Genomic DNA, 22,465 nt, shown 5'->3' with positions numbered 1-22,465 from the left:
CAGCAATTAAGCAAAACAGAAGCCCGACCGACAGCAAACAGTAATGAATACTCGTATATCAGGGGAAAAACAGCAAGTGCAAATTGTTAATTAAAGAAATGGCACTGTTAAATGCGCCCCATGTGGCATGTTCCGGGCCAACACCTGAACAGCCCACAGTCCTCGGCTGTGCCCAACAATTACGTGCTGAAAAAACAAAAATTTGGCAAAAACGAAGGGGCAAATGGACCTGCGACCCAGATGCAGCCCCACTGACATCCATTATGGCAGCCCCGCAGCAACTCAAATGGGGGAAAAAAAATTCATAGAGGCAGGCCAGGGCGGAATGGGGCTGGACAGGCACTCGCTGCTTCTTTTGTGAGAATTATGATTCTCTGGGCTGATGATGACAATGTCGGGAACTGCAACGAACGACTTTCCAATGGGTGCGATTTATAATTTGATTAGCGCATCGCTGAATGCACACGAAAACGAGGGAGCGGCCCTCGTATAATGCCGTCGAATCGCGCTCAAAAGTCAAACGGGAAGTGCAGCCGAGTGCACTCAGCGCGGGATGGAGACGAGAGCGGAAATCGGCACAGAATCTGAATCGGGCACCATTCTCGTCCTTATCCCTCATCTACTTAGAGGCCCAATGCAAAATGGAGCGGGCCATCACACTCCGTTGGCTGACAATGACAAATGATGATGGAGCAGAGGACCAGAGGACCAGAGGACATGCCTCGCTCCTTGGATAAAAAGTTCTCTCGCTTTTGGCTTTCAATTAATCCGGCCAAGTGGCGCTTTTATTGAGCCTAGGCCTTGTAGGCCCCTGATTATCAGTTGTGTTTTGTCCAACGGAGCGAGGATGCCAGAAAAAAACAGAGACAAATATCTGGGAAACTGCGAAAAAAGCCATTCACAAATCTCCACCGTTCTAAAGGGTTTTACCCGACCACAGGCACAGACACAAAGGCGGCCAAATTTGCCTGCCATTCATTAAACAATGAACAACAAATCCGAGCTGGGGGCGTGGCCGTGGAGCCTGCCTCCACATAGATAGATTAATGGCCGCAAACAAAGCCGACGAAATCAATTTATTATACGGCCGACAGTTGACCGCAGGAAAAACTGGGAAACCGAAACAAAAGCGGAAGGCTTGCGGGGAATATAACGAGCAAAATGGATTTAATTCTCCAGCAGGGAGGGTTCTCGGAAAGATTAGACTTAGAAATTTGGTATCCTTGGAGGGGATATCTGCAGAGCAAGCCTATAGCTTAACCTTGCGCAATCCATCGGGAGTGCAGCAGTTGTAAGTGTCATTGATACGACTCAGTCCCAGGCGAGACAGTTCCTCCTGCTTCCACTCGTACTCCTGGGCGAACAGCTCCTGCATTCGCTGGCGTCGCGTCTTGACGATCAACTGCACGGCGGTGCTCAGCTCCAGGCTCATGGGCTTTACCAGATCATTGATGATGGGATTGTTCGAGGAGATCAGCGACGAGTCGCGGCTGTTGAGCAGCGCAAGACTGTGCACGGAGGTAAGCGACGGATAAGCTGCCCAAATAATGGATAATCCCCTTAAGTCACTTACAAATCAGCAGGCATCTTTGTATTCCGGGTTTTAGCTGGCACTGGAACACGTTTACTCAATATCGAATCGATGAAATACTGTTGTACCCTGTCAGATAATCTTCCCTAAGCCTTCTTGAAGGGGTTTTTTTTTTCAAGTCTGCCAATCAATAAACCACTATCCAACAAATGGTGTAGAGGACTGACACTCGACCGCATTTAGCACTCTAGTGAAGGTCCAGCAAATGAGCTACTTAAGAGGAACAGCCACAGGATGGGGATAAGTGAATAAGCAGGTAAGATATAAGTGAGTCCAGGCCATAGAGAAATGTTAATGAAGAATGAAACGATACTAATAAACATTTACCCCGAAGTTGGGCTACACATTTCGCCTTTTAGGGAAGGAGCTAAAAGCCAGGCACAGCCTCAGTATCCGCTCTAGTAATCCCGAGAGTGGGGCGCACAAGGAGAAGATTGGAAAACGAAATCGTTGCTGGGCCACTTTTGGCACCGGCTACACTGAGACACTATCAAAGTCATGTTCGATGGGGGGAACAGTCAGGTGTGTAATTGCAATCCGAATTGGTCAAGTGTAACAATGTAAAGACGCCTCGCCTGGCCACACTCGGACTCGGAGGGGGGTTGGGGCGGTGCCACACGCCAGTTACCGTCTCACACCTGCTGCCATCCGGGGGAATCAATTTGATCCTTGAACTTATGCAGCCAGCAAACTGAAACTTGGCATCGCAATGCCTTCGATGGGGGGCACTGCAGCCGTTTTGGGGAACAAAATCAGATTGCAAATTGCAACTGAAAATGTCACGTGCATCGACACATTTTTTTGAGGCAACTGTGTCTCCCTGTCTCCCTGTGTTCCTTTGTCCCTCTTCCAAATCCGGGCCAGACCGAGCGGAGACCGAGCGGAGATGTCGTGACATTTGGTCGAGCACAACGCCCGTTTGGGCCCGACATGAAGAAAGGTTATTGCAATAGTCTCCGCCAAAGCAATCAATGGACGCCAGACATGAACTCCCGGGGTGCATGTGTTGGAGCGGATAGCACGGTAAGCACGGATATCACGGAGGGGCAGGACGAACACGGGCATGGGCACCTGCTCTCTTTGCTGCTGCTGCTGCTGCTGCTACTGCTGCTCTTGCTGTTGGTACACTCTTCGCACTGGGTGGCAGGCCCCATTCATTATGTTGACCACGCTGTCGCATTTTGCTACGTGACATTTTGCTAACTGCCCAGAAAATGGAGCGAATGCCGCTGCCGCACTTGGACCATTGTCATGGCATAGTCCACTCCAGCTGCGACTGCGGCTGCTCGTCAGGGATGGCAATGTCTCGATTACACAGCGGTCTGTCAATCCATCGTTCTCTATGGAAGTTGTTTGCAACGGCGATAAATGATCGATTTTCTATAGGTTATTTCGATGTCCCTTCCTCCATCATCTAATGGGTGCCATGGGCTTGGACTTGACTCAGAATCGTCTGTCCTTTTGGGTAGGTAAGTGTTCTCGTTCCCCGGTGATGTGTGCTGCTGAAATTGATCCAATTGCATTGCCATTACAATATACAAAGTTATGGCAATGTCTCTCCAGAGAATGGCGAATCACAGGCGGAACAGTGCAGAATCAGAGCGAAGAAGTTGCTCGGGATTTGTATCGGAATTGCAGTGGAGTCCGTTTCAAATTGCAAGTAAATAAAGCGTCTGGCAGACAGCAGAAACACCTCCCACGCCAGAGTTGAGTTATGGACGTGCTGGGAGCAGGAACCGAAGCGTACACAACACCCGGAACATGCTGGAGGCGGGAAGGGAAGGACCTTGGCAGAGGCGGGGCAAAGTAAATGTGCAAGCATTTATTTATGTGGCCTGCTGTGGTGCACTTTAAGGCGCTGCAATTGCCCTGATTCGGGACAATAGTACAAGTCCCGTTGTACAGGACACCAGGAGGACATCCAGTACAAATGACACTGGTAGTTTGGATCCCCGCAAAGAGTTTGTTGTGAGACTTTCAGTTTGCTTTACAAATTCTAATTTCAAATTGTTCGGAAAACACACAGAATGGCACTTTATCCATCTGCTCTTGAAGTTGCAAAGAAATGTGTGGCAAGCACTTTGGGCATTGGAGAAAACTGGCTAAAAGTTCAATTTTATGGTAAACTTTCGGGTCAAGTGAACACCAAACAAAGGACACGAAATGTATACTTAATAAGTACTCCCTACCCCACCAATCTATCAATTTATCAAGCGAATTGCTGTTGAATCAAGCCGAAACTTTATCCACCTGGTGGCAGGACCTGCAGGAGCCCGACACACCCGAACACGCATTTCAATTTTAATGAGCACTCGACAGAGAGAGAGAGAGAGAGGTCCTGCTCCTTTTTGGCCTAACTTTAATTAACAACAAAAGTCATGGTCCCTGCAAAACAGCAACAAAACGAGAGCTAAACCTGATGAAAAACCTTAATTTGTGGACAACGCTAGCGGAGCAACAAAAGAGATGACATAAAAAGACACATGAGACCAGAAGCGCATTTCGTATGGCAGTGGGCTTCCAAGGAGCGCACAAAAAGTCGCTACCAAGTAGTTTCACTTCCTTTTTTCGTCTTTTGGTCCTTTTCCCCATGCTGCATGCGCGTGCGTGTGTGTGTGTGTGTGTGGCACGTCCCTGGCCATCAACAAGGGGTTTTTTTTGTTTTTTTTTTCTTTTGGAGGATGGAAGTTTCTGCAGTTGGCGTTAAAAAAGCGGAAAATCGCAGCACATTTTTGCTTTTTAATTAAGCCCTCAATTTTTTATGTTCCATTCGAAAGCGACATGCCGTGATTCCACCTCCTCCGCGGCCCCACCATTCCCACTCGAGGCAGAGGAGGAGGGCATAGCTTACTTTTTCAAAGTGCAACAGAAACTGGAATTGTTAATATGCGGGACTGCGTTCTGGAGGGCAGAGCCATAAGAGAGAGAGAGAGAGAGAGAATGACGAATTTGACAAATTTCACACTGAAGGAGGCCCTAATTAAATGGCTCTCGCTTAGCCTTCTTTCAGGGTCTCTTTTTTGTTCTTGAAAAAATACAATTAAAGAAGAAAACTTTCACGCAAGTCTAATTTCAGTTCTATCTTTTTTTTTCGGTGAACTTTGCCCCTGCCATGGCAAAATTAGGAAAGGCTTTTACAGGTTCTTATACACAAATGTCCGACTACTGATCGGTGATCACTGATCATGCCTGAGCCGCTCCAATCGTTCGTTGCAAGAGAGCGCCAACTGACGGCATGGCCATAAATGAAGACGTCTGCCCCGGAGTGCGTTCAGTACGGTGAACATTATTGGAACGTGAAGAACAGACTGCGAACAGTGGAGAGTACATATATGTATACGTGATCGCAGGTAGAATTTTGAGCGGCGTCAACGTTGTGATTATTTGAAGCTGCTGACAGAGGGCGATCGTTGAACTGGGACGTGACTGCAGTCGACCGAAAAACCGGTAACCGGGGTACCAGAGCACTCAGGTCGAATGTCTAATACGGTTTTAAGGCCCGAATGAACCAGCATGTGCCACTTTTGGGGCAGAAGCCCAGCAAAGACATGTATTGAATCTGGAAGAAACTAAAGACCCAATCCTCGTCTTCAGGATCTGTGCCGTCTAGACCGGACAGCTCCCTGCGCAATGCGATCTTATAAGAGGCTACGCGAATCTCTTTGTGGGCAGGCACTTGGAGCCCAGTCTCCACCAGCTCATCCGGCTCATCAAACAGCGCAGCAACAAAATCTCCAGGTGCACGTGCAAGAAGATTCTGCCATCGTCGCATTCTTTCGTCTTCAAATGTACGGGTTTCGATAGCTCCAAGCCCTCTAGTCCCATCAGGTTGGCGCACACACTTTCCCTCTGGGCGATTCCGTACATGGTCAGGGAGAATTCCTCCGTGCAGAAGCTTCGAATGCGCTTCCAGTCTATGCGACGCACTGCCTCCAGCATCGCGAGGGTTGCCTGACACGTTCCCTTCAGGAATTCCTCCGCGCTGAAGTCCGGCCCGAGGAGGTAGCGCTCCTGGAGGTATAGCCGAGCCAGGTTCAGGTGGTCCTTGAGCTGGCTCACCTTTACAGGTGGCTCGTGGCTAAACTGTCGGCAGCACGGGGCCGGGGTTGGGGTAAATGGTTGCTTCCCTGCAACAATAATTTTGGTGGGGGCACGCAGAACATTTAGGAACATTTGGGGACAATTATTAAAGACTATATCAGTGGGAAACCTGTATGTAAGTATGTTTGACTGACTGTATGTTCTCCCAGTTTCATTGCCACAGCATGCTCGGATCTACATCCATTTACTGCCTCCTTTTACTGCTGATGCCTTCTGCCAGCCTGGCTGTCTACGATCACTATCGCCTGCCCACCGCCATGGAGCCACAGCACTATGATATACGCATCCTGACCCACCTGAACGCCACCGACCTGCGCTTCGAGGGGGCTGTGAGGATCGATCTGTTTGTCCTCCAGCCCACCAGAAACATCACGTTGCATGCCCGGAATTTGCGGATAGACAAGTCTGGCATTTCGCTTAGTGGTGGAGGGGAGAGGCAGTGCCTCTCCGGCATGGATATCGAGCTGAATGAGGTGTACGACTACTACACGCTGCACCTGTGTCGGGATCTGGAGTTGGGTCAGACCTACCAGCTGACGATGCACTTTGAATCGTCGCTGAATGCAACAGAATCGGGCTACTACAACAGCTCCTACACGGACGCGGCATCCCAAGACAAACAGTGAGTATTGCGGCTCTTTGACAAACGATGGCCGGTTTCCTGATCACACGTTTCATTCATTAGTTACTTGGCAGTCACACAGTTCTCTCCGACGTTTGCCCGCCAGGCGTTTCCCTGCTTCGATGAACCCCCATGGAAGGCCACTTTTAACGTGACCCTGGGCTACCACAAACGCTACACGGGCCTCAGCAACATGCCGATCCTTCAGTGCCGACAGCAGTAAGTATACGATCATACTGATCCACTAAGCCTCTCTCTTCTTTTCATCGTCTCAGTGAAAGCCTCCTTGACTATGTCTGGTGCGAGCACGAACAACTGTCGAGGACATCCACCTACCTGGTGGCCTTTGCGGTCCACGATCTGACCAACGCGGCCACCGTGCAGAGCGACACCAAGAACAGGGTGATCTTCCGCAATTGGTTGCAGCCCAAGGCGGTGGATCAGGCCAACTTCTCCATCGCCATGGCCCCAAGAGTTATCGGCTACTTTGAGGATCTCTTTCAACTGGACTTTCCGCTGAGAAAGATCGACCAGCTGGCAGCGCCCACCCACAGGTTCTCGGCCATGGAGAACTGGGGACTGGTCACCTTCAAAGAGGCCAGGTTCGTGCACAGCCCGAATGATCTGCAGGTGGCAAGGGATGGCAAGGCCAAGACGTTGGCCCACGAGTATGCGCATCAGTGGTTCGGCAACCTCGTGACCATGAAATGGTGGAACGATCTCTGGCTGAAGGAGGGCCCATCCACGTACTTTGCCTATCTGGCCCTGGATGCCGTGCAGACCGATTGGGGTTGCAGCGAGCGATTTATCGGCGAGGACTTGGAACGTTTCTTTCTTCAGGATTCGGCCAGCTCGGCGCGCGCCATTTCTCGAGAGGTGAAGGATCCTGCGCAGATCCTCGGGCAGTTCTCAGAGTACGTCTATGAGAAGGGCGCCCTGATCATGCGCATGCTGCACAAGATGATCGGCGAGGAGGCCTTCTTGCTGGCCATTCGCTCCTATCTCTCCGTACATTCCTTCGGGAATGTGGAGCAGGCTCATCTGTGGCAGTCCATGCAGGCGGCAGCCGTGGAGGAGAAGGTGCTACCCCCTGACTTCAATCTTGGTCGAGCCATGGACTCGTGGACGCTGCAGGGGGGCTATCCACTGGTCACCGCTGTTCGGGACTACGAAACGGGAAGTGTGAGCCTCAATCAAACGAGATTTTACCTGGAGAAAGGCCTGAGGGAAGGCGCCGCCACAGGCAACTGCTGGTGGGTGCCGCTGAGTTTGGTCTCCCAAAACCATCCCGACTTTGAGCGTACTCGTCCCCAGTCTTGGCTGGAGTGTCCCACCTCTGCACACACAGTGGAACTACCCCTCAGTACAGCACGCAATGAGTGGTTCATTCTGAATCCCCAGGTCAGTGTCATCTATCGGGTGAACTATGACGAGCACAACTGGAGGATGATCATCAGTACTCTGGCGGATGATCCAAGCTTTGGGGGCATTCCCATGTACAACAGAGTCCAGCTAATGGATGATCTGATGGCCTTGGGTGCGGTAAAACTCCTCAGCTACGACTGGGCCTTCGACCTTTTCGAGTATCTGCAGAGAGAGGAGGAGTTCCTGCCCTGGAAGAGAGGTCTGGGCCTCTTAGACCGCCTTGGAACGTTATTGAGTGGTCGGCAGGCAACAGAGTTCAAGGTAGGCTCGAAGGTGGTCCTTTTAGGACTTTATTCTATCACCCTTTCTTCCAGGTTTACATGGCAAAGCTCCTCACAGCGCCGTATAGCCGCCTGCCCAAGCTGGGCACCATCACGAGTATGTCCTCGACCATCAGGGAGGTGTCCTTAATGCGGCAGATCTACGCTCAGGCCTGTCGCTACCGCGTGGACGACTGCGTGCCCCAGGCCAGGCAGGCCTTTTTGCGAGATTCAAATGGTTTCCTGGAGCTTCCCGCCGACTTGCAGGAGGTGGCCTACTGCACCGCCATCGAGCAGGGCGGCGAAGCGGACTTCCAGCATGTGATGCAGCTCTTCAGGAACTCGACGAACGCCCCCCAGCAGGGAATCTATGCGTCTGCTCTTGGATGCAGCCGCAACATCAGTCTGCTTGGGGAGTTCCTCGACTACACGCTCCAGTCCGAGATGGAAGAAGTCAGCGATTGCTACATGCTGGCCGTGAAGACCGCACTGACACGTGAGCACGTGGCCATCGAGGCGGCCGACCACATTCTGTCCCACGCCAAAAGACTCACGTAAGTTGGGGGTAAATTAAGCCCAAAGAAAACCGAATAATTGATGACTTTTTCACAGCGAAAAGTTCAAGAAAAGGCAGCTGACGAGCCTCCTGCAGACCCTGGCTGGAAATCTGCACAGACCCGAAGATTCGGCAAGACTGAAGGAGCAATTGAAGGACCTGAAGCAGTTCGAGGAGCCCCTCCAGAAAGCCCTCGATATGGTCAAGGTGAACCAGCAATGGCAAAGGGATTGCTCCGGCGATTTCAGCCAGGCTCTGGGGAGGCATATCTAAGAACCATACACAGCCCATGTCCAATAAACGGGGAAATCCCCCCCTTTCGCAAGTTCTCGAAGGAACGAACGGAGTCCCAGCCAAATGTCGACACGCGTCAAGTCAGTCTCAGGCTCAGGGCTGTCAGGGCCCCCTTGTTCTTGGTATTAATTAAGGCAATGGTGATGAAATCTTGGAACTAGCATTGAAAGGAGGAGCTGGCCCCACGGGCTGTCAGAAACGGGTCCTGTCCCGGCTTTGACTTGTAAATTGCTTGACACGGGACACACACCGACACTATCCATCTCTCCACCTCTCCAGTCCCTGGACACCGCCTCGGAACACAAACAGACGTTCTGGCATTTGACGTTTACACGGGTACGTCATAACATGTCCTGCCCTGTCCTCCCCCCATGGGTGGAAATCGGAATCGAAATGGAGATGGCAGTGCCAGTGGGCACTGGATCAGGAGATGAACAATGGGAAAAAGTTGTCCCCGCCATTTACTTATCCCTTTTGTTTGGCTTGGAGCTACTCCGAGCTGCTGTCATCTCTGCTCCATCGACGGCAGCCAATTAGTGAAATTAATCGTTTGCAATTGATGTGCCAAAGGGATAAATGGATGGCACTGGCAACAGGAGACGAGACTTAGGGCATCAATCAGTTGAAAGTATCTGTCAGCTTCCACTATTATGAGGGCATTGTGCAATCTTGTATCAATTACACATCACAATGCATTTGACAACGGATCCCGGCTACTACTGCGAGTATAAGCAGGCAATTAGGAACAATTGACTGAACTAAATGGATATAGATTGACATTGAAGGGATTCCTGCCTAAAGAGATAATTGTAGATTGGGTAATCCTAGAGGAGTCCTACTGCTTTCGCTTTAAAGCAAATGCCTTCGAGTACTCATTGGAAAACCATTGATGATGAAACCACAAAGAGAATCGTTGGTCATACATACATATGTAAGCCAATAAAGGTTCGAGTATATGTACAGAGTACACAGCACATGAATATGTGTACATAGTTTCTTCATTGCATTCATAAATGCAAATGAAAAGTGGCGCTGTCCTGTCAGATAAATTAACGCTATTAATGCTTGTTAAAAGCGGTTATTAAATTAATTAAATGTGATGTCAGCTGGACGTGAGTGCGCTCTGTGGCCCAGTGTACGAGCGGGAGTACGGCTCTGAGCACACACGGATGCGAGTACGGACACGGACTATTGTATTTTAAATATTTATGCTGGACATTGGCATTTTAGCGCTACTTTTTGCTTATTTATTTATCACAAATTAATTGAATTGGAGCGTCGCGAGCGTCGCGAGCGTCGCGAGCGGAGTGGCAGCTTAATATCGTTCAACTGTCAAATTAGTTGCCACAGGCACCAGACATCAGACATCAGACATCCATGAAATTGTTATGGAAATAGCCGTCGAAAACGGTCAAAAACCACATCCAAGTCGGGCACAGACCACCCAAGGACATTTCTAGCTGCCCTACTCCTTTGGAGCTCCCATTAACAATCGATATATTTTCATTGGCCCCAGCCCCAGCCTTGGAAGGGGTCATGCAAGCAATTTGTGGGCAAAGTTTTATGTTTGTCTGTTGCCCCAAGGGCAGGAGGAGCTTGAGTGCAGGAGACAGAAGACAGAAGACAGGATTGCAGCTCCTTCGATCCCCCGACTTGCCTGCAGTTTGTGGCTCCTTCCGATGCTGGCTGCAGCTTAGCATAAAATCAAATTACGATGCTTAATTAATATGCATTCAGTGTCGGGGCCAGAACAAGGATCAAATTATGTAATAGCCGCATTAAAATTGAATTTCTCGAATGCGTGCCTCGTGGATAGTTGTAGCTCCCTCCATCTATATCTATATCTATATGTGTGTGTGGGTGGAATTGTATTTCTGTGCACGTGGCACGAATGCAGGCACCACCATCATAACATGGAGAGCATTAGTCCATTGGAAAATGGTCTAATTATCCGTAATTGAATACGACATGGTTAGTCGTTAGTCGGTAGTCGGTAGTCGGCAGTCGGTTGCCCCCCGCCCTGCTCTCTAAGTGGAAGCAATTATTTGTCTGTAGCTTCGATTGCAATTCAATTCAAGTGTTTAGATTATCAATTCCTTCCGTCGATTGTCGATTACGCCGTGCGGTCCTAGTGGCAATCAGTGTTCAAGCAATCGTTGCTCCATAATCCCCAGCAAGTGCCAGTGCACTCCGTCTTATTGATACTTAGTTTTCGATGATATCAGAAATGAGAGTTTTCGGTTTTCATCTGCTATATAAGCGTATTAACAGAGTATCCCTACAGTTATCTGGGATCAAGCTTTAAACAGCTGTTTGCATGCAGCATCATAAATCTTCATGAATATGGAGGCCCTGGATGTCTCTGGATGACTTTCCAGGGACTTGAAATATATTTCAATTACGAGCAGAGCTCCTGGCATTCCTGGCATTCCTGGCACTTTCTGCTTGCCTGCCATTCGATCGGATGTCGATGCTTTTTATTGTCTAACTTGTGTAAGTATTACATTTTGTGTATGCCATAAATTAGGGCATAAGAGGCAATGGTTGGGAAAATGTTCTTTGTTCATTGTTTTAATATCGACAAGAGAAAATAAATTCATTAAAAACTTTTTGGCCAATGCAAAAATCCCTTTTATTGACTTTTCAGTTGCGTGTGGGTTTTATGAGGGGGGGGGAATATGCAAATATTTATGTACGAGTATTTTGGCTAAAACTGCATGTTTCGACCGAATCGATTTGCTGACCAAATGAGTACATCTCTCTCTCTCTGCTTTCCACCGGCCTTTTTCCCTTTATCATAATCAGAATGGAAAACTTTGCCTTACTTTTACATTTATTGCTTCCTGCCCAGGCAGCCCTTTTGCCTGGCTGCAGTTTTCTTTGAATTTTATGAAAAAGAAATAGAACGTGAAAACTATTTCTTGTTTTCCACTTTTCCTGCTGCTTCTGCTCCCTGTGCTCCCTTGGCTCCCTGTGCTCCCTGTGCTGGTGCCGCCAGGCAAGGAGACATTCAAGAAAGTTCTCAGGAATGGCCACAGAAGTAGATGCTATGCTGCACCACCAGAGGCGGGGGACCAGAAACCCAAAAACTTCCACTTGTCCGGCGATTGGGCAGTGGGCAGAGGGCAGAGGAGGAGGCTGCAACTGCCAGGATTTCCAGAGAGATGGCAACTTACAAATTTAGATTACGAGCGAACACAATTGCCACACATGTTTGCACAAATGCTGGCAAGATTGTTTAATTTCGTTTAATTAAATTGCAAATATTTTATTGTTGCAACAGCATTTTCCCCTTGTAGACCTTAAATTTTCTGTGGCAACATATGCACCACCCCATGCCCCGACCACTACCACTGCCACTGCCATTGCCACTGCCACTACCACAGCTGCTGTTGCAGTTGCAATTGCCCTGGGTGTGTGTGTGTTTGGACTTTAAAGAGTTTTCTCACAGATAAAACGTGGCATTTAAAACAGTTTTCAGGCTGCTTGTTAAAGTTGAATTTTGAAAGGCTTTGCCACGGTTGAATGGGTTCGAATCGATTGCGATTTGGGGGGATATATTCAAGGGTTGGGATATCGAGAGCCCAAGTCCAAAGATGTCCAAGAATTTCGGAGGTAGGTCCAATAGAAGTAAAATGAAGGACAAAAGGGAGGATGCCCGCAGGAATTTGATCCACTCGAGTGATTAATAACAGTACTGTTATGGTTATGGTTATGGTTATGGCTAATTCCCACTAAATCGATAAGCAATCATCGAAATGGCACTCCTCGACACCTCTATAAATATTGAGAGTGTCAGGCACTTGATGCTAATGCAAATTCAGTCCGCTGCCAGCCATGTCCGTAACCCCATGCCTCAATAATTCACTTGACCACCTCAACGAGCACTTGATTGGCTCCGCTCCGAGTGGGGCACTGATGGGGGGGGGGGGGGTGGCTGGAATAGCAGAGTCATCTCCCTGGCACGACCTTGGCAGTGCAAAACAAATCCCCCCGGCATCGAGTTTGGATGGAGGTAGATGGCCTCCCTCCTCCCCCCTCTTCCTTGTTGAGTTTCTCCGCCTCTTTCTTCGTGCTTCTTTTAAGTGCCCCTTGTAGTTGTTGCCGTTGTCGTTATTTGTGTTTGCTCTGGCTTCTCTGGCAACAGAACAGAACCAAAAAAGAAAAACACTTTTAGCACGCATCGAGGAGGAAAACCAATAGAGCAGTACAGACCAGACCCCAAAGAGCCATCCAATACATCCCATCTGCCCATCTACCTATCGAACCTTCGTGGTATCTTCTGGCATGGCCTCTAAGGAACTGTCCTGCTCACAATTCGATCACCATATAGGATTACTATTTCTGCTTGCAACATGTTCTGGTAATTACCCATTCCCTCCCTCTGTGTGGAGTGTGGGGGTGGCACTACTTCCACACTCTTCCCATATTCCCATGAATCCGTCATGACTCATGACAACTCATCAAATTTTAAAGCATATTTACGGGCGGCTGCTCATTATTTTGATGCGCTTTGGCAAATGGATGGCCCAAATGGCTGGGTGGTTGGCAGTGGGAGAGTCGGAGTGCCGGAGAATAACATGAAAACTGGAACTGTGTTGCACACACACGAATACAAGGACGAGTACGAGTACGAGTATATGCAAATTAAACAGACCGCTTTTATTCGCCGGCACATTCTGACATCAAATTTGATTGTCTGCACTGTGCTCCCATCCCATCCCATCCCATCCCATCCCATGTATAGTCCCATTCTCTCCATCATTCTATTCCATCCATCCACGGCTTTCCCACAGCCGTATTCAAGCCGAAGTCCCAACCTCTAAGCGAAATCCATACGTGAATGCATATGCATGAAACGGCATTATTTCGATGCTGCAAACAATAGAGGGAAAGATCCGAATCTCTGCTGCCTGGCACCTTCCTGTTCCTACTCCTGGTGCTGCTCCTCCTCCTGCTGGGACATGGACAAAACAACGCGTCATCCTGCCATTGTGCTAAACGCAACGGGTGGTCCACAACCCCATCTCCCCCAGGATGCCTGGGGGGGCGGAGCGGAGTGGAGGATTTGGCCACAATTCATGCGGCTGCATTTGCCTAAGCGCCAAATATTAATGACGATGCGACGGCGTTGACGAAGTCTGAAATATCATCTTTGAATGCGACGTCGGGTGTTGATTTTAATGAGGGACGGACAGACAGACAGAAGCACCAGGGATCTTAGGGAGGAGTATGCCGATGGGGACACGACAGGCGACAGGCGACAGGCGACAGCCGACAGGCGACACGGTAATGCAACCAATTTTTCTTTCTAGTCCTCAAAATTAGGGGTGTTTATTATTTTTGATTGCCGGCACGCGTCTCGTCTGACAATAATAAAGGACGGCGAAAAATAGCCCCTGGAAGGGCTGAAGTGTCCCATTGTTGGGCTTCAAATTGATAGCGCGTGTGCAAATTTCTTGCCTTTTCTTCCTGTGGTACCCTGCCCCCGCCGAGGGTATACTGAAACGGAATAAAGGACGCTGCAAGTAGCCGAAATGCTCTGATGATTGTATCGAAGGGTATCCAAGGTCTCGACCCTTGGCCATCTACGTTCCCTGTCGTTTTTATTGCCTTTGTTTTGTAGGCCTTCGAGGGCTTTGTTTATTGCCTAATGACTCATTTCTTGTCTGCAGAGCCAGTCTTTTGTTTCGCTCACAGACACCTCCTCGCGGAAGCGGACAAGTTGCTGGTGTGAAAAGCCAAACAAACACGCAGCAAATTATTTGGGACCCTGAAAAGCGAACGAGGAGCAAGGGACAGGGAGAGTGCGACTGCGACTGGGTGCATTGTCTGAGAGTGCCCCGAGTATCTGGCCAAATGGCACGTTCTGATTTCTTTCGAGTGGAGTCAGAGCTGACGGTGGAAGTGGACTTCAGTCGACGCATTCACAGATGCTTGCACTCGCAATTAGCGCAAATCATGCGATGCCTGATGGGGCTCTTGGGGCCCCTCAATTTAACACATGTTCTCCGTCCATCTCAGGCAGTGGAGTCAAGAGCACCGCAACGGGACTAATTTCCAAAGATAAACAGATAAACATTGGGAGCGTATCAGGGTGCAAAGTAAAGGCTACTTGGATTTTTAGTTCCCAAGATCCCAAGGGTTCCAGATCCGCGAGTTGATCAAGAATTCCTCAACGAATGAAATCTGTCTGGCCTGGAACTCTACGATTCATATCTGCATCCAGTCTTCCTTGGAGTTTCGCAAATTAAAATTTCGTATGCAAAGATTACGACTCCTTTTTTCTTGGACTCTTTCGTTGTTCTCCTCACATGCCCGGAACCACTCGACTATACGGCTCTTAATGCCTTTTTTCTACTCTTGAGTGTATTACTCTCTCTTTCGCCCATTGTTTGTTTACTTCTTCGTCTTCATCTTCATCTTCATTTTCTCGTGCCTTCTGCTGGGTACCGTAAAGCATTCTTATCGCTGCTGGTAGCATTTCCGTTCCTTCTTACTCGTGCATTTTTCATTTCCGGCTCAGCGTCGCGGCACTTCCCTTCATTTTTCACACATTCAGAGCAGCACCCCAACCCGAGCCCCACCGGCACCCCACCCTTCGCTAAGCAGGGGCTACCCATATATTTCGCATTTATATTATTTCGCAATGTTTATTTCACTCGGAGAACTCTCTCTCTGGGAGGCCTCTGTGTGGGTCTCCCTTCCTGACACTCTCGCTTAAGCCTTTAAGGAATTGACTGTCCGAGTGGGCTTCCCTTTTTCGTCTGCGATGAAACTTAAAGATTAAAGTGCTGGCCATTTCCCTGCGGAGCCGCTGTCCGGTGTCCGATGTCCCCGTCCGTTACATTGCCATTACGGGTATGATTGTCGTGTGGAAAATATTGTCTGGTCGACAATTTTAGGGAACATTTCAGCCGCAGACAACGACCACGACATCGGGAATGGGAATGAAAATGATGCCATTGTCATTAGAGTAGCAGGCCTTCTCGACCAGAAATCTACAACTCCAATCGGACCCGGACCCGGACCCTGACTCTGGCTCTGGCTCCGTTTCCGTCTCTGCCACTGACTATGGCATGGGGCCCATGGCAGCTAAAAGGCAATTCCAGAAATTACTATTTGCATTATTTTCACGACAATGCCACGGCCAATTCATGGCAAATAGAACGGAAACGATTCCGGTGTACTCGTACAAGTGAAAGAAAATCTGGGGAGCAGCTGCTACAATTGACGGCGTCTGGGGAAAGATGAAAATTGATTTTAATGCCAGAAATTATGTTATTTGCGCATGTTATGGACACACCCGTACAGGAAGTGGCAGGACAAGAGCACCGCACAATAAAGGAAGCAAATAAAGGCCCAAAGAACTCGGGGAAGTGCTTGGCAGCCCACATGCCACCACCCCACCCCAGACCATAATAATTATGATTATGAACTCGACTAAATTACAAACGACTTACGTGTGAATGCGTCGAGCAATCATCTCATGAGGGAGACCCTCCCTGGGACTCGCAGATAACGGGGATGCTGGAGTCCTGGAGTTATCGATTGTTAATGGGAATTTGATAAGTCGAAATGATTGGCCGGCAATTGGAGGAAGTACATTGTATATATTGTGGGGATACAGTGATTATAAGAAATCCTTGGCTCTAGGCTAAGAGGAGTATTAATTTTTGGCCTTTACTGCACTTCTAAGTACCTCCCAGATCATATCGCTTACTTGCTTTGTCAACAACAATTTATTTGGCCAATTCCCTGGCCAAACAATCGCCCAGTTTGATGCAATTAAGGGAAATGCATAAAAAATAAGAAGGAGAAAGCCCAGTCGCCGAGGAGAGAACTTTTCCTGGCCGCATCATAAAAGCGACTGGCACAATCTGCTACGTCTTCAGTTCTCGGAGAACCCCCCCCCCCCCCCTCCCCTTCCAGGAGTGGAGTGGAGTCGTGCAGAAGAACTTTGCAACTTTCCGACATCCAATTGCATTGGTCGCTGGCTCTGTGTTTAATTTGTGTGATTTATTTGTTCAGCCTGTGGGCCAACTTTTTGACTTTGCTTGCCTTAATTTTTATTTCCTCTTTTTTTTTGGCTTTTACTTATCTGGCCGAATGACGACGATGACTTTTGATTTCTTGGCAGAAAGAGTCAGAGTCAGAGATGGAGCTGGAGCAGGAGGATTGGCTGTAGAAGTGGCTGGAGCTGGGGAATCGGTGGCGTTCTATGCGTTTTCCTGATTCCGGGCCATAAATCAAAAGAAAACTTTGTCACTTGAGCTTTTTGACTTGTGAAAGTTGTGGCTCCTCTCGCTCCTGTCGCGCTGTCTCCCTCGCTCTCGTTCTCGCCGCTGCACTCGATTCTGTGTGCTGTATGCTGGCTCTCGCTCTAATCGATTTCAAGTTTATGTTGCCGAAACAATAACAATAAAAATTGACAATGCCGAGGCGACGGTGACGGCGACAGGGACGGCGACGGCGGCTCATAAAATTTTATTACAAAAAGGAAACGAACGCCATTGACATACGTAAACTGATTCGCGCCTCTCTCTGGGGGGAAGCCCCCGAGCACGATTCCGAATGCCAAATGCGAAATCAATGTCGTGGTTCCTTTCCCCAGTCCCCCAGTCCCCCACCGCCCCTATCCGCATTTCTGTTTTCGTCCTGCTGCCAGTACCCCATTTCGCCGGTCCTGCTCCATTTATTCTATTTGCATGTTGCATTGTTATACCCTCCCCAAGCGAGGGCTGTGTTGGCTTTGGTCTAAGGGTTCGGCACTGATCGACTCGGTAAATACTGAATACTTGCATGGGTCCGTTTCCTGGACAAATCCTGCCTGGCCAGGCACCAAGCGTACAGTCGCCTCCGAAGGGTATCTCAACTTCGTTTTGAGTAAAACTAATGTAATTTTTTGCTGCCGCTGCCGCACATGATTTGCCTTTCACCCAAGCGGCAGGAGACAGAGAGCATGCCCCAGTCGCGGCTTCAGTCAGGGCTCCAGCTCAAGACCCACTGGCTGCCCTGTTGCCACTCGCCTTCGTTCCAGCCGCAGGGCACATTGCTCCAAAAATGTCAAAGTGCCGCCGCTGACACCGCTGGGCCTTTGTGGCCAGAGACGTGGGAGGTGGGGGAGGGGGGGCTGAGAGGCAGGACAAGGGCGCGAGGATGTTTAACATGTGCGAAGCGGGGCTGGCAGAGGTGTACGTGTGTGCATGTGTGCATGTGTGTGCTTGGCTGTGACACCCGCGAGAAATGCCTCGCATTTTTTCCTCTATTTTTGACCCACTTTGCTTTGTCGTCAGCAATGTTGTCTCCTGCTGCTGCTGCTGCTGCTGCTCCTGATCCCACTGCCGTCTGCCGAATCCTCTGCTTTCGCAGCTCCATCTGCTGTCCCAGACCCTGCCTCCATGTCGCATGTGTCACTCGGCAAGCATTCAAATTGGGCTTCTCCGTGCCCCACATATGGCCATGCCGGTTCCCCTTTGTGCAGTATTTTCATAAATTGAATTGGCCATGTCAAAAATGAAGGGCTTGCAACAGAAGCAGCAGCTACGGGAATTTCTGCATTCAAATTTTTGTCCAAAAATTATTTTAGCTAAAAGTTTTTGCTAGCCAGGATTAGGACTGCCTTCTCTTTGGGGGTGGTGTCCGGTCTTGACCCCGAGCCCGGGCTGGGGCATGGCTCGTCTCTATAATGATATTATTATGCATTCGGGACAAGGCGAATCCGGCGACTAGACTCTGCCACTTGCCACTGGCCGCATCCTCCAGCATGTGTGTCAGTTGGGTGGCTGGGGGGCTGGGTGGAGGGGCCCTTGAAGTGGGCCCTAAAAGTGATGGGGCCCGGACAGCTCCCCGACACATGGCACTTGAGTAAATTTGCATAATAGAAATTAAAATGGATTTTAACATTTCTGTTTTCTGTTCTGGATTATGGGCCGCGTGTGGGGGCACAAATGGAGGCTTAAACATCTGCGAATGGTTTGGCGACATATTCTCTGGGTCCTGGGTTCATCAGGAGCCTGCTGGAAGATAACATATGCTAATCGCAGCCAGATGCTCTGAGCTCTTGCTTAAAGACAAGCGCAGTATTGCTCCTTTGAATTTGTCGATGCATCTGAAGCGAATGCTCATTGGCAGCAGCTGTTGCCAACTATTTTTCACTCAATTACCAAAACTCTTGCCAAATAAACTGTTGGAGTTTCCCCCCCCCCCCCCCCCCCCATTTTTGAGTTGCGCCTCTCCGGCCTCTTCTTTTGATGGCTCGCGTGACCTACTCCCCGAAGTTGCTCCTCTCGAAATTGGGTCTCATTTGCGTAGGCAAGAAAACTTTCCCCATACCCCATACCCATCTCCGTCGTCTCCAGCTGGGGGCCCACTGCTGCTCCAGTTTTTCTGCGGCATGCCGAGGCATAAAGTGGCATTAAAGCAAGTTTTAAGTAAAGCAAAAGGGACAGACACACAGCACATACCCTCTCGAATATGTGGAAATTCCTGCTTAAATACTTTGATTTGGAATGAAACAGAGATAGAGATAGAGCGGTAGAGGGAGAGAGATGGAGTGGGAGTGGCAGTGGCAGTGGCAGTGGCATGTTGCAGCCATGGAGAATGCCAGGCTGGCCAATAGAAACGAAAGGACAGGACAGGCCAGGCCAGGCCAGGACCCTGCTCAGTGGCAAAGATATTTGCTTCAACTTTAACATGTTGTCCTTTCGAATTTTTAGCAATATTTGCTGCAGCTCTTGGCCTTGCAACATTTTGTGGCAGCATATTTCCACCGCTTGGACACTGGCCAAAAGTCCAAAGCCCAGCAGAGAAATATGTAGAATAAATATGCTTCCAAATTGTTTTGTCATACGTGCGGTCGAGTGTGGCAGGGGCAGGGGCAGGGGCAGGGGCAGGAGTGTGCCCCCCTCCCCATGTGTGTCAGCAGTTGCTCGATTTTTGTGTCCGCTCATTGTTGCTGCTTCTGTGTCCGACAATGGCCGGACATCCCTTCTCCTTGAGCGGGTCTATCATTACAGCTGGTTGGACCCCAAAGAACCCAAAAGCCGACTGTTCCCCTCAAAACGTGAATTGTGCTTAACCTTGAACTTCAAAGCTGACCAGCCCTGACCTGAATCGACCCCGCCCTCAATTGCCGTACGGCCAGGACTCCTCCGAGTTGCTGATTTTTCACATGCCTCATGGTCTGTGCCGCTGATGCTGTGCGCCGCTTTTCACAGCCAATTTCAGGCCGTAAATTAGTTTTATGTTACTCGATTTTGCTTTTATTAAATTACCTTTTCATGATTACTTGCAAACTTCGTTTGGAAAAATGCCTGCCAACGGAAATAGCCAGCGAGGCGCTGGGACGGCGCTGCGGACGCCAAGGACGGCTGGCCGCGTCCTTCTATCATTTTACACCATTTTATAATTTCTGTTTTTGCTCCATGGACGCCTCCCCACCGCCACCGCCACCGCCACCGCCACCGCCACCGCCACTCCCCCTTCCGCCGAGAGCGCTGGGTCGTAGACCTAATAAAGACCCCATCCCATCCCCACCCACAGGTTGGTTAATTATCTTTGGTGTAATTTAGTGGCTGGCGAAAAAGGCTTTCCATTTTAATTTATTTGACCACTGAAAGGATTAGATTAGATGCCCTGATAAATGGCCGCCATCTCATCGCTAGTTAAAGAGCAAAATTGTTCACTCAATTCGGCGGCCCGCTAATTTGGTTAGTTCCAGCCCCATCCCCCCATCCCCCCATCCCCCCACCACCACGGGGGACTCTTCCAACGAAAGTTTCTCTCAAGACTGATTATCATATTTTCTGCTTGAAAAGTTGTATATTCCGGGCAGGGTGAAAGGTTGAAATCGAGTTTTGAAAGGAAAAGAACATTTTCGGATGCTAAATGGTGCTATGAGCTTAAAGGAATTCCGTTTTGTGGGGGCTTGCAAACATATTCTTATGGAGGGGGTTCCTTCGGACAGTCACAGGCTTGTGTTAGGCTTAGAAACGATCAGGAAATCCTTTTCGTTCGATCAATGATGGTTTTCATCTATATTTTCCATTAGTTATTTATGGAAAGGAAGGAAAATCTTTTAAAATGAAAATTTAAAGGAGAAATATCTTATTTATAGCCTTGTACATCTCTCAAGTATTCCTCAGGCCAATCCCTCGGATATGTCCTATATATTAGCTCCCAAAAAGCACCCCCCGATCTCACCAAAGCGGAGAGTATGCTCCTACCCAAAAAAGGGACTACGATTGACGATGCGATGTGTCGCAGGCATTCATCATGCATTAGCAAAATTGAATTCAAAGCGATTCATAAGTAAATGCCATGGGGATGCGGATACACACCGACACGCGAGCAGATACAGAAAGAACAAGTGTATGTGTAAATGTATGGGTATAAATCAACTGCGGCAGCAGCAGCAGCAGCAGCATCCATTCCACCGAAATGCGAAATCCGACTGCTGACAAGTGTCACTGGGAGATGCTATGACAAAGTGTCAAAAGAATGTTTGACATGTGACTGTCTCTCTCTCCCTCTCTCCCTCTCTCCCTCTCTCTCTCGCGCTGCCTGTGTCCCGTGTGTAGCCTGTCCAAATGTACATTTCTCATATCTTCTCATTTCTGTGCGGAACCTTCTCTACTGCTGTCTCTTCATTTTTTTGTGCTGGGCTTTCATATTGCCGCTTTTTGTGCAACTCCTCCTGCTCTTTCTTATACAGGGACTACTATCGCCCGATTCCAATGAGATGCGGGCCCAGGTACCAGCACGTATGGAGGCTTCTTTCTGACAGCCTCACACGTTTCTCGTTTTGTTGGGTTTGATGTGTGAGGAGGGCACAGGGCCCCGTGATCCCGTGGCGATCCTTTTAGCACCTGCCCATAGGCCCGAGGTGTATAATTTCATCTGTCAACTGATTGAGTGTGGCGGGAATTCGTATTTGCTGATTTGCCCCACGGCTCGGGGTAGGGGTAGGGGTAGGGGTAGGGGTAGGGGTTGGGGTGTTATCTAGAAACCTCTGACAATGCTGGTAGAAAGGGAAATTGCATCATCGCTGGCTCGCCTGGGTCGCCTGGGAAAACAGGTTCCAGACGTCTCTCAGACAACCAGCTATCAATGAATCGACAGGTTTAAGAGGAATCCCATGTTGGAGCCCAAGTAATTCCTGCGTTTTTTAACCACCGCTTTGGTTCTCCCTCTCCGTTCGGATGTGCTCTCCAATTGTCTGTTATACTCGTGTTGCATGCATAATTTTCAATTGGTGGAGCAGGAACAGGAGGAGCAGGAGCAGCAGCCTGGTAACTCGATTTTAATTGGAGCTACTCGCGCCTTAAGCCCGCTTTGCATATCGTGGCTTCCCTTTGCGGTGCAGTGTCGTCGTCACTTACCCATACAGAGCGATGCGTTTAAGTGCGTGCCAAAGGTCAGCCCCAGGCACGGACCCTCTCCCAGTCATCCCCCCTGCAGCCGCAAGTGGGTCAGTCGTTAGAGCTCGGTTGTAATTGCCATGCGATAAGCAGGAATTTGCCCCATGCCCTACGCTCCAATGCCGTCCACGTAAGACTGAAAAGGTGTTGCCGTAAGATATGATGGCTAACAGCTGCGCCACGCTCTTTATGGAA

At 49.2% G+C, this 22,465-nt stretch overlaps 2 protein-coding genes across 3 annotated transcripts; one reads left to right on the top strand and one right to left on the bottom strand.

The window, feature by feature from the left end:
* Positions 1-1,000: 1,000 nt before the first annotated feature.
* On the bottom strand, positions 1,001-1,685 carry LOC108160942. The gene is made up of 2 exons (XM_017295231.2): positions 1,574-1,685; positions 1,001-1,508 (listed from the first exon to the last, which is right to left on the bottom strand). Exons 1-2 carry the CDS (start codon positions 1,585-1,587, stop codon positions 1,250-1,252), a joined length of 273 nt encoding a protein of 90 aa, XP_017150720.1. The 5' UTR covers positions 1,588-1,685; the 3' UTR covers positions 1,001-1,249.
* Positions 1,686-4,844: 3,159 nt separating this feature from the next.
* On the top strand, positions 4,845-8,913 carry LOC108160562 (aminopeptidase N). Of its 2 annotated transcripts, none has more exons than XM_017294638.2 (6): positions 4,845-4,941; positions 5,842-6,314; positions 6,378-6,533; positions 6,590-8,000; positions 8,054-8,553; positions 8,612-8,913. In XM_017294638.2, exons 2-6 carry the CDS (start codon positions 5,857-5,859, stop codon positions 8,826-8,828), a joined length of 2,742 nt encoding a protein of 913 aa, XP_017150127.1. In that variant the 5' UTR covers positions 4,845-4,941; positions 5,842-5,856; the 3' UTR covers positions 8,829-8,913. The 2 variants fall into 2 exon arrangements, with proteins under 2 accessions (XP_017150127.1, XP_017150128.1); XM_017294639.2 differs by having other exon boundaries at positions 4,860-5,038.
* The last annotated feature ends 13,552 nt before the right edge of the window (positions 8,914-22,465 follow it).

Source organism: Drosophila miranda, chromosome 3, assembly GCF_003369915.1.
Source record: "Drosophila miranda strain MSH22 chromosome 3, D.miranda_PacBio2.1, whole genome shotgun sequence".
Lineage (NCBI taxonomy): Eukaryota > Metazoa > Arthropoda > Insecta > Diptera > Drosophilidae > Drosophila > Drosophila miranda.
Note: the sequence above shows the minus strand (reverse complement) of the source record. Positions and strands in the feature narration are given on the sequence as shown.

What these genes read in the sequence shown, in the direction of transcription:
- LOC108160562 (XM_017294638.2), top strand. Translation starts at nt 5,857, where the DNA reads ATGCTCGGATCTACATCCATTTACTGCCTCCTTTTACTGCTGATGCCT. An exon ending in ATCCTTCAGTGCCGACAGCA is followed by an intron (nt 6,534 to 6,589) that starts GTAAGTATACGA and finishes TCATCGTCTCAG; the next exon opens with TGAAAGCCTCCTTGACTATG. An exon ending in GGCAGGCAACAGAGTTCAAG is followed by an intron (nt 8,001 to 8,053) that starts GTAGGCTCGAAG and finishes CCTTTCTTCCAG; the next exon opens with GTTTACATGGCAAAGCTCCT.